Here is a 12,686-nt window from a genome sequence, read left to right on the forward strand (position 1 = left end):
AACCTTGTCAAATGATAGGAAACCATATGTTAATCACCTTAGGCTTAGGTCAGACTGATTACAAAAAGAATTACTAATCAAATATACTGCATAAGAAGGTACTCAATATTGAAGAAACATTGATTTACATACAATTATGTTGTGCTAAAATAAATAAACTAAATTGATAATAAATGTGTTTCTTAACAATAAACTGTCAGTAAAATTAAAGTGCAAATAAAAATACAGCTTTGCAACTTTAGTCATAATTGTTGCGCTTAAGAAACTTGTCTCGGACTTTAGCTCCAGACTTCTTCTGTTTGTTTCAGTTTGTCATTACAGCCACAACTGGTGGAAAAGTGTATTGCAACTGAGTATTGCTGCAGCCCATAGGAATTACAGCTGTCCATTTATCCATTTTCTACCACTTGTCACTTTCAGGGTGGCGGGGGGGGGGGGGGGGGGGTTGAGCCTATCCCAGCTGCACTCGGGCGAAAGTCAGGGTACACCCTGGACAAGTCTCCTGGGTTCAATTCCAGGGCTCAGGGTCTTTCTGTGTGGAATTTGCATGTTCTTCCCGTGACTGCGTTGTGTTCTCTCGGGGTACTTCAGCTTCCTTCCACTACCACACACATGCACGGACCACAGTTGGGAAATTTGCTCAAATACTTTTAATTTTCGCTTGAGTTTGATACATGGTTTCAGATCTTTCTTAAAAGCATTCATCCTTTCCTGTGTGCAAATTCTTCAAAATGCCTTTTTGTAATCCACGTTTCTCTTCCTGTGATAACTGGTAGATGCAGGGTTTCCCCTAGATTGCCAAGATTCCTGTGGCGTTGGAGCATGCTTAGGGGCGTGGTCACCATGACGTCATCATATAATTTGCTATGATAATATGATTTTTTTAAAAGGCTCAACAAAAATGTACAGTACATTTAAAACAAATGTGTTATTAATTAGTATTAACATATATTTTTTTAATATTGTTTCTATTTTCAATTGTTGCTGCTTATTGTACAATGTACTTGAGTTTTTCAAGTGTCTTATAGACTTATAGTGACTTTTTATTAATTAAAAACGACCGTCAACATATCTAGCAATTTTTTTCTGGTGTGATTATAAAATGTACTCGTGTTTAGAGACTCTACTCAGACATGCGGACAACTCTCCTGACAATGGCATGCGTCTTGTTTGCATTACAACATCCGGTTTCAGCAGCGCTATTTTCGGTGATCAAAGTCTTTTTTCAGCGTCCGAATGTCATTGCACCATTAGTCAATATTTGGAATTGGGCCGGCTGTTATCATAAAATTCTCAATAAAGGTTAAAAATAGCCAGTGCATGTACTGAGAGAAGAGTCTCTTCAAGTGCTCCTTTGCGGTTAAAGTCACAGGTGCCTGTTAGGTATCAGGTTAATGACCCCTGTCAGGATGAGGGGCCCCTTCCACAGAGGTGCTAAAGTGGCTCCACATTGTAATCCCAGTAAAAGTAGTGCCGCCGGGCTAATTATTTCTTGCTCATTAATTTGATGCCTACGGTATCTCAACAGCAGGTCAGCCACTTGCCATGGTGTGCATGGCGGTATGGCGATCTTGGCTTCTTACCCCCTTTCTGTGACAGAGCTATTTACACACAGTCAAACACGAGGGTTTCCCTGACACTGGCAGTTTGCAGAAAGGCAGATGTAACTAAGCTGTGGGGTGGAGCAGCCAAAAGCTAATGTTTGTTAAAGCGACTCCTATGGTGTGTGTCTTTCAGCTGAACATCCTGGTGGACACGGGCAGTAGTAACTTTGCAGTGGCTGCAGCTTCACACCCTTTTATTACTCACTTCTTCAACACTGCACTGTGAGTATACCAAGTTATCAGTGTGGGCCTTTCCTGTTCCTCGGATAATCTTATCAGGAAACATCACAATGTGTGTTCTAATTTAACAACTTCCTTTTGTTTGCCGGTGTGTGTGTGCGCATTTGCGTGTGTCTGTGTGTGTGTATTTGTGTGTGTGTGTGTAGCTCCACTTCCTTCACCTCAGCCGGCCAAACAGTGGCTGTCAGGTACACCCAGGGCAACTGGATGGGTGAACTGGGCGTCGACGCTGTCTCAATTCCCAAAGGCCCAAATGGCACCGTCACCATCAACATAGCCGCCATCTTGTCATCCGAGGGCTTCTTCCTCCCCGGCATCAACTGGCAGGGCATCCTCGGACTAGCCTACCCCATGTTGGCTCGGGTGAGACCACACACACTGGATTCTGAATACATATATTTTTCCGTGAATGTAGGTTTGCCTGGAGGGGAAATGGTAATGGTAAAAGTCGTATCTGATTTGGACATGTGTAACATGTTACATTAAACGTTTTTTACGCTTGCATAAATTAAAGAGTACGAAAAACAAGAGCGTATTTAATACTTACGTTATTTGCTAATAGGGGATGAAATACAGCAATGAAAAAAAGGCAAAAAAGAAAGAAAATAAATATAGATACCTTTGTAAATAAATACGTAATTATAAACAATAGATAGATACAAATAATAATTACAATATATTTAATGAATAAACCATGATTTTTATTAATGTTATATTTAGATTTAGTATGGTATAATATTATTAGGTCAATTGTTTTGAATTAACCACCTATATGTCCTAACCCCCAGTCCATTATAGGATGCTGGTTGACTTCTGATTTGTTTGCATTTTAAAAAGAAAGTATCCAATAACAAATAATGTAAATAGAAGTGATCTGTTCACTAATCAAATTGTATTAATTAATTGATTATAAGTGCAATTTTTATAGTATGATTTTCAAATTTTTACTAGGGGTGTGAAAAAAATCGATTTTCGAAAAAAATTGCAATTTTTATTTGTAACAACTCTTAATTGATTGAAAGAAGAAAAAAAAAGAAATCGACTTAATACATTTTTAATCTGTCCTGTCCAGCCACTCGGGCAAATCATATTGTTGATGTAGATGCCCATATCTGCTGTACAGATTTACTTTAGAAAAGAGAAATGTTGGATACTTCTCTTGTTGCCTTATTTGTATTTGACTTTATTAAAGGTTTGGGTAACATTTTATTAAACAAAACAGGTTTTCTTTTAAGTAATATTAAAATTTATCAGAGCTGTTTGTTTATTTTATGAAGCAATGTAGTTAATCATAGAAGTGGCACCCAATGTTATAATAGAATAATTGATTTTGAATTGGGAATCGTTTTGAATTTAATCATCACCCCCAAGAATCGGTGCCCAAAGATCCACAGCCCTAATTTCTACTGTCACACAAGTATCTGCTGTATCATTAAACCTAACAGCAAGTTTTGTACTGCAATTATGACAAGTAACAAGACATGTGACGACTTTGCAATCCTACAGAGGAGCATGAATGGGCAAACTACAACCCGTGGGCTACATACTATGTGGCCTAGTTGTTGGCCCAGTCTTTTTAATAGACACTGTTTCTACCATGCTCATATTGTTTTCCTCCTCCTTTTATGTAGCCACCCGAAGATTTATTGATCTTGTAATGGTAGATAGCTCGCTAAGCTACCTTCTTTCATTATAGCAATGTGGAGGTTCACCTAATATTTGATTGTAACGTTTGGCATCGTAGGGCTACAAATAATTTCAAATATTACTAAAAAACAACCAGTTAACAACTACATTTCCTCCAATAAGCACACAAAGATGATATTTTCTTGTATTTTAGTGAAGTAATTTACAAAAGGCAAACATGGTAGGATATAAGCTACTAGGAGCTAGTAGCTACACAACAGCTAAGCACACAACAGCACACAAACGAGACACACGGAATACATCTTTGAAATGTCCTTAATTGAACAATATTGCCGTTTTAAACTTTATACTTGTCAAAACAAACAAGTATCAAATAATTTGAGTTGTATATTACTTACACATACATACAAAATATCCAAGGCAGAAGCATATTAGAAAGTATCCAGTAGCTAACGTGTCCGTATCATTCAATGTACTGCGTCATGAACTTAACTTAATGGATTATTGTGGCCACTAGGTGTTTTCAAAAAACAATTACCACTCCACTTCAGTCTGTCATAAGGTTTGTGTTTTCCATACCCAACAATGTTCTCTGTTTGACTAATTTCACTTGATCAAGCCTTTCCTAACATTTTACACTACAACATTATAGAAGTATGGATGATTTGTGCTGATATTCCATCAGAGAAATATTGGTATCGGACACCACTCAGGACATTAATATTGACATTGTACCAGAAGTATATAAAAAAACCACTCCTATTTATGATACATGTATATAATATATAAAAATTCCTATTTTCAATTTTAAAATCCACGATTGACTGAGACTGTGGTAAGTGAACCGCAAAGTGGCGAGGGAACATTGTAAGCCCTATTATTTAGAATTTGTTTGGTGGTGGAGTCGTTCTGATAGGACTAATGTCGAAGGACCTCCAGGGTTTTTTGGGGCATTCCACTTGGGAGGATCCGACTTTTGCATCCGGCTACACATTTCAAAAATTTGGAAAAAAGGGTCCGTTAATTAGCAAGAATCATTCACAATTCGAAACAGATTATAATTTCATAAATGTTTTTCTAAACATGATTTCAATGTCCTGCAAAAAAAAAAGTACAGTGAGCAGACAGTTTTCGCAATGTTAAACGTGAATATGTACTGTAAAAGTACCGATAAATCATGGTAAAGCCAGCACCTTATGTCAATAAAGAGATTAAATAAACTGATGCTTCATTTTCCTTTGAAATGTTTGGGGAATTGTCTTTTGTATCAATTTTGAACCAATGTCAAAAACTGCCAGCACAAATTAGTGATCATGTGTGTGTGGGGGGGGATTTTTGTTGTCTTTATCAGCCAGATGCATCAGTGGAGCCCTTCTTCAACTCTGTGGTGAAGCAACTCGGCATCCCTGATGTCTTTTCCCTCCAAATGTGCGGCACTGGAATTTTAGCCAGCAGCTCAGCCGGCGCTCCGGGTGGGAGTCTTGTGAGTAGTCAGCAGGGGCAGCAGAGAATTTGATTGAAAAAAAAAAAAGACCGGAATATCTCAAAGGCATGGATTGTTAGGAACACACTTTCTTCTAATATTAATGGTGCATACTTAGTGAAGGCATCATGACTGTTGGGTTTGTTAGTGTGATTTTATTTTTGTGTGTTACAGATCATGGGAGGGGCTGAACCCTCCCTGTATCGGGGGTCAATCTGGTACACTCCTATAGTTGAGGAGTGGTACTACCAGGTAGAGGTTCTAAAGCTGGAGGTTGGCGACCAGAATCTGGAGCTGGACTGCAGAGAGGTGATATTTTCACATATAATTACTGGGTTTACTCAAACATTGCCTTACAAAGTCACTATAAGACACCATGTTTAGAAAGAAAAAAAAACCACTTTGATTTTGGAAATAGCTGAGGTCAAAATCTAGATCAATATGTTCTACAGGCCACACTTCTTTGGCCTTGTTCACACTGCCGGTCATTCTGATTTTGGTGCCCATATGTGACCTGTATTGGATTTTTTCATATCATTGTAAGGAACGCAATTGCGATGTTCTTCAAATTTGATAAGCGTCATAATCATACTTGCCAACCTTGAGACCTCCGATATTGGGAGGTGTGTGGGGGGGTGGGGCGGCGTGGTCGGGGGTTGGGGGCGTGGTTAAGGGTGTGGTTAAGAGGAGAGTATATTTACAGCTAGAATTCACCAACTCAAGTATTTCATTTATATATATATATATATATATATATATATATATATATATATATATATATATATATATATATATATATATATATATATATATATATATATATATATATATATATATATATACATATATATATATATATATATATATATATATATATATATATATATGAAATACTTGACTTTCAGTGAATTCTAGCTATATATATATATATATATATATATATATATATATATATATATATATATATATATATATATATATATATATATATATATTTATTTTATAATACATATAAATAAAATAAATACTTGAATTTCAGTGTTCCAGAGGCTATCCAGTAGATGGCAGCATTGTCCTGTTTAACTTCTCCGTTCATGAATGAGTATATCATTTCGGCCACCGTGTTCAATGGAGAAGTCTGTTCTACAAAATGTACAGGCAACATACATACCCCTTCCCCTTCGAACTGTCCTGGATGAACTGAAATTCTTGTTTCCATTCGTTTTGGAACTTGCAAGTGTATTTCTTCATCTTGCTTGTCGACGGCGTCGCCATGTCTGTAACTTCCTCGTTCTTCTGCTTCGTCTCCTTGTTGTGTGCGCAGTTGTGCACTCTACTCTCTAAAAGCCGTAGATGTTATGACGTCATTGGGCAGGCAAGCTGTTTATATTGTGGGAAAGCGGACGTGAGAACAGGCTGTCCCCACTCAGGTCCGCATTGAGCTGGAGGGGGCGTGGCCTCCAGCTCCGGCTGAATACCGGGAGTTTGTCGGGAGAAAATTTCTGCCGGGAGGTTATCGGGAGAGGCGCTGAATACCGGGAGTCTCCCGCTAAAAACGGGAGGGTTGGCAAGTATGGTCATAATTATTCGCCAAAACAGAGGGGTGCAAATGAAATAATTGACACATTTACAGAAAATAGGCAAATGTTTTTATGTGTTTAGTACTATTACCATATTTTCCAGACTAGAGAGCACACTGGTATTAATGCTTCATCCATTTAATTTTAGAAGAAAAAAAATATTTTTCCATATATTAGCCGCATCGGAATATAAGCCGCAGAATTATAAGTTGCTAAATGAGTTATTTACACAGAAAAAAATTATAAATGTTTATTTACATAACATAATTGTTTTCAAACAGTGCCTGTAACACGGCAGTAAAAAGGGCCGATCAAAGAAAATAGAAGTCATCGTCATGGACCCACTAGCTGCGGAAGCTAGCTCTCCAATCAGCTAAACAGCCTCAATAACTCCACCGTGACAATTTGGTGAATTTACTGAGGAATTTGTGAAACTGAAACAATACAAAGAGAATGCCGTTGTAAATTAAAATTATTATCACAGACACTCACACACATTAGCCGCACCGTTTATAAGTCGCAGGGTTCAAAGCATAGGAAAAAATTAGCAGCTTATAGTCCGGAATTTATTGTAATTTTTCCGGAACTCGCCTCAATGTGTCGCCGCTCTTGCCTTCGACTGCTCGCTGACACGCTCTTCAAAGCAGACGTCAAAGCAAATGTCCCGCAAACTGTTAGAGCCAAAATACTTGCCCTTTCCTTCTTAATCGTCTACACGCAATAATTTGGTTACAAAATGTTGACTTTGATTGCACAAAGTCCTTAAAATTGCCACAAACGCGCCACGACTGAGACGGACTCAAATAGAAGCCATGTTTACTTCTGTAGAGACTGCAGCACGTTGACATCATGTCTGCATGTGGGTCAGAATGCTTACACATTGGACATCGCATTTTTTGTAATATGAACGATATTAAAAAGATTGGATTTGCTCCAAAAAAATCCAAATTGGACATCCTACCCTGCAGTGTGAACATAGCCTTTATGCTTCTAAGCTCACTACATTAGTACACAATTCTTGTCCATTGTATTCCTGTTTGACTTAAGGACCAACACTAGTAGCATATTCTATCCCAAAAGTCATATTGGCACAAGTTCTTGTCAGTGCTTTGAATCCAATGTTGACGTTCTGTCACTCGCTCAAGGTCTTCCATCGGAGCCTTCTCCACTCGCGCTGACGAGCTGCACTTCTCTTTGTCACATTTTTCTTTCAGTACAACATGGATAAAGCCATAGTTGACAGCGGCACGACGCTGCTGCGACTCCCCGTCAACGTCTTCAATGCAGTGGTGGACGCCATCACACGCAGCTCTCTGGTACGCCGCCGTCTTCTTCTCCACACTATGATGAAACACGTCAAGAGCAAAGGAATGTGGGGGGGAGGATGGTGTGCTGTTCAAGGACGCAGTTTTTTTGGAATTCTGAATTTGATACATAGTTTATTGTACTTCACTATACAGTATGTCGCAGAAGTGAGTGCAGCCCGCACATTTCAGCAAGCATGAATGTATATATTCTCAAGGGACAATACTATAGAAATGAAACCAATATATGCATTAGAGTAGTCAGTGTACAGCTTTTATAGCAGTACACATTTACTATCCACTGTAAATGAGTCAACACACAGCCGTCATTGTGTACGTAGCTTGTAACACAAGTGACTACCGTATTTTTCAGAGTATAAGTCGCTCCGGAGTATAAGTCGCACCGGCCGAAAATGCATAATAAAGAAGGAAAAAAACATATATAAGTCGCACTGGAGTATAAGTCGCATTTTTGGGGGAAATGTATTTGATAAAACCCAACACCAAGAATAGACATTTGAAAGGCAATTTAAAATAAATAAAGAATAGTGAACAACAGGCTGAATAAGTGTACGTTATATGACGCATAAATAACCAACTGAGAACGTGCCTGGTATTTTAACAAAACATATTATGGTAATAGTCATTCAAATAACCAGGCCCGGCCCTAACCAATCTGGCGCCCTAGGCAAGATTTTAGGTGGCGCCCCCCCACATCGGCAGTAAAGTGTATATACTCACAAGAAACCGAATAGCTTTGTCTTTGACCTTTTTTTTTACTTAAAGAAAGCAAATTAACAATTAGAATAGTTAACAAGATTTAAAAAACTATGGATGAATAAATGAATACAAAAAATGAATATATGAAATACAATATTTTTTACATACATAAACACAAAATAAAACGTGTCAACAAGTTGCATAAAATAAATTAAAAATACAATATAAATAAGGCACTGCACAAAACAAGATATCAAACCAGTATGACTTTAACAACTATATTACAAAAAAAGGGGATCCTACAGAGTTCTCTATTTGTGCTTTTTAATATTGCATTAACTAGAATGACTTACAAATTACTGTACACCAGGGAGTACTGTAATTACCTAACGTTACATTATTATTTTCCATAACAATTTAGCCCCCTCCACAATATTAACCCGACGTTAAAACAGAACTAGCTATTTATTGATTAGCAATTGCCGAATCATGTAACATTAGCTTAATGCTAAAAAGCCAGGTTACTATCACATTCTGTAACAGACAAATTATTTCATGTAGGCTAACGTTACCTACCTGCTACCTCTGTCTTTTTCTCGTTTCTCCTCCTCTTCTTTTCTATTTTTTCTTCCCTGGGCACCTGACAGTTTTGGCCGTTTTGACATCTTGTGTTGATTTTTTTATGTGGTGACGTCCAAAAAGAGTCATGATACGGAAAGGGAGGGGGCGCACCGTGCCGGGGGAGGGGTGGCGTAATGTTGTAACAAATTATATTTCTATTAAATAGGCTTTACTTTGCATTTTAATTAACGTGGGATTATTTTATGTATTTAGAAATAATAGTTTTTTTTTGGTTTTTGTTTTTTTTCCTCCAACATTTGTGGCACTGGCGTGGCGCCCCCTGATGGAAGGCGCCCTTAGCATTTGCCTATACGGCCTATGCCACGGGCCGGCCCTGCAAATAACTATAACATATAGAACATGCTATACGTTTACCAAACAATCTGTCACTCCTAATCGCTAAATCCCATGAAATCTTATACGTCTAGTCTCTTTCGTGAATGAGCTAAATAATATTATTTGATATTTTACGGTAATGTGTTAATAATTTCACACATAAGTCACTCCAGAGCAGGGGTCACCAACCTTTTTGAAACCAAGAGCTACTTCTTGGGTACTGATTAATGCGAAGGGCTACCAGTTTGATACACACTTAAATAAATTGCCAGAAATAGCCAATTTGCTCAATTTACCTTTAACTCTGTTATTATTAATAATTAATGATATTTACACTTAATTGGACGGTTTAAAAGAGGAGAAAACATGAAAAAAATGACAATTAAATTTTGAAACATAGTTTATCTTCAATTTCGACTCTTTAAAATTCAAAATTCAACCGAAAAAAAGAAGAGAAAAACTAGCTAATTCGAATCTTTTTGAAAAAATTAAAAAAAGAATTTATGGAACATCATTAGTAATTTTTCCTGATTAAGATTAATTTTAGAATTTGGATGACATGTTTTAAATAGGTTAAAATCCAATCTGCACTTTGTTAGAATATATAACAAATTGGACCAAGCTATATTTCTAACAAAGACAAATCGTTATTTCTTCTAGATTTTCCAGAACAACATTTTTAAAAGAAATTCAAAAGACTTTGAAATAAGATTTCAATTTGATTCTACAGATTTTCTAGATTTGCCAGAATAATTTTTTTGCATTTTAATCATAAGTTTGAAGAAATATTTCACAAATATTCTTCGTCGAAAAAACAGAAGCTAAAATGAAGAATTAAATTAAAATGTATTTATTATTCTTTACAATAAAAAAAAAAAAAATTACTTGAACATTGATTTAAATTGTCAGGAAATAAGAGGAAGGAATTTAAAAGGTAAAAAGGTATATGTGTTTAAAAATCCTAAAATCATTTTTAAGGTTGCATTTTTTCTCTAAAATTGTCTTTCTGAAAGTTATAAGAAGCAAAGTAAAAAAAATAATGAATTTATTTAAACAAGTGAAGTTTCTTGGATTTTCAAATTCTATTTGAGTTTTGTCTCTCTTAGAATTAAAAATGTCGAGCACAGCGAGACCAGCTTGCTAGTAAATAAATAAAATTTAAAAAATAGAGGCAGCTCACTGGTAAGTGCTGCTATTTGAGCTATTTTTAGAACAGGCCAGCGGGCTACTCATCTGGTCCTTACGGGCTACCTGGTGCCCGCGGGCACCGCGTTGGTGACCCCTGCTCCAGAGTATAAGTCGCACCCCCGGCCAAACTATGAAAAAAACTGTGACTTATAGTCCGAAAAATACGGTAGCAAGAGAATGTTGTCTTGCCTGCAATGGTGGTAGTGTCCAGGGATGGGTACCTTTCACATTTGAATCAATACCGTACTAATTTCCAATGCTCAACGGTACCCAGTTTCCGTACATTTATGTGTGTCCATGTGTTAATAAATGTTAATTTGTTTGATAATAAAATCTCATTTTTGTATTTAACATTTAAAGGGGCTGTTTGCAACTTGCTTACAGTAACATTTTTCAAAGCAAAACATAAGAAGAACGCCATTGGCTAACTCAGGATACCATGAGTGGTTAAACAGAGCACATTTGTGTTCGAACGGTGTCTATTTTTCACAATCACTAAGTTTGTGTAGTAACATTTTTTACCGTCTCGCATAAAATGATTGGTGTTTATAGCGGTCATTCACCCTGTCTCGTCAACACGTACGCACAGAGAGCACGTGCACGCATACAAAAGCAGTCCAAGAGAAGCAACGAACAATTTGCAGTCATATTGTTGTTATGATAAAATATACATTCAATGATGGCTAACACTAACTAGCCAAATCGCTATTAATAGCTAACAAGACCTAGAAGCCGGAAGAGGGCGGATATACTATGTAAAACACATTCACACAGATGTCTAGAGGGCGCTCACTTTCCAAACATCCCCTTAAAAAATGAGCTGATAATGATAACTGTGCTCTTCAGTGTTTATATTTTTTTTTTCGTACACTTATGAGTCCCGCGTCCAAGTATTATATAAAATCTTTTGTTGCTCATTACAAAGTGTTTAAACTGTTAGTATTGTATTTAATACACACTAAATGTTTGACTGTAATGTGAATTTTAGTTGTAATTTTTATTAACAAATTTGGCGGTGTTGAAAATGCCATGTAAAATCGCTAATGCATGTCTATGGAAACTTTAATATAAATTAGCGTCGAGTTAGCGCAATTTGAAAACTGAAGCCTTGCTGTATTTCAGAGTGCTTTTTATCAGGCATTCTTGCTTGGATAGCATGGAAAATTGTAACATTACTTAAAGGCAGTGGCTGAGTCCGCCGTAAGTACTGCTTGAGTCCTTGTTTGCCGGCCGAGTCTGCAACCAGATGTGACGTCACGTGCAACAAAGGTATCGATATGGCACCGTTTGAGTTTACATAAACTGATACCCGGTAGTACCGAAGGAATTCGGTCATTGCCAAACAAAGTACAGAATTCAGTACCCATCCCTAATAGTGTCACTGTCTCGGGCTATACAAGTGCTAGGGAGAGCTGCGGTTCATTGAGGGAAATGAAAAAGAACATGGTCCCCATTCATTAGAAAGTGAGCCACATGGCAGTTTTCCAACACGATAAAGAGCACAAACACATGCATCCTCAAACAGAAGGATGGAAGAGTGCAAGGTGCCTAACATCACCAGCTTGATGTGGAGGAGTGGACGTAACCAATAACACTAATTCAATGCTCAAGAGGTTTAAGGCCATGGTAGATAACAATGTTGCTTACACTAAGTATTAATATTTTGGACATATTCACTGTGAGGTGTACTCACTTGTCTTGCCTATTTATTTAGTGTTTTAGTAGATTCTTATCCATACCTCTACACAAGATGCACTACACTAAATTATCCCCAAGTTTAGTTTATTTTGATTTGTCCCATGAGAAGATATACTGACTGCTGAAATGCATCTCAAATAGTGCCACACTGTACATTTGAACTTAGCTGCAAAGAAATACTAATCATCATATTTACAGTATATCTATTAACCATATTTGTAATTTTGCATTCATTTGTTTAGTTTGGTTTTCTGTCAGAGTTTTT

General features: G+C 37.0%; 1 protein-coding gene across 1 annotated transcript in view; it reads left to right on the top strand.

The window, feature by feature from the left end:
- bace2 (beta-secretase 2) overlaps positions 1 to 12,686 on the top strand; it is a 53,312-nt gene that overhangs the window by 32,973 nt on the left and 7,653 nt on the right. Inside the window, exons 2-6 of the mRNA XM_062060369.1 lie at positions 1,738 to 1,826; positions 1,991 to 2,207; positions 4,843 to 4,974; positions 5,149 to 5,283; positions 7,769 to 7,870. Of these exons, the coding sequence (XP_061916353.1) occupies positions 1,738 to 1,826; positions 1,991 to 2,207; positions 4,843 to 4,974; positions 5,149 to 5,283; positions 7,769 to 7,870 (675 nt within the window). The remainder of the gene's footprint in view (positions 1 to 1,737; positions 1,827 to 1,990; positions 2,208 to 4,842; positions 4,975 to 5,148; positions 5,284 to 7,768; positions 7,871 to 12,686) is intronic.

This window comes from Entelurus aequoreus, linkage group LG10 (genome assembly GCF_033978785.1).
Source record: "Entelurus aequoreus isolate RoL-2023_Sb linkage group LG10, RoL_Eaeq_v1.1, whole genome shotgun sequence".
NCBI lineage: Eukaryota > Metazoa > Chordata > Actinopteri > Syngnathiformes > Syngnathidae > Entelurus > Entelurus aequoreus.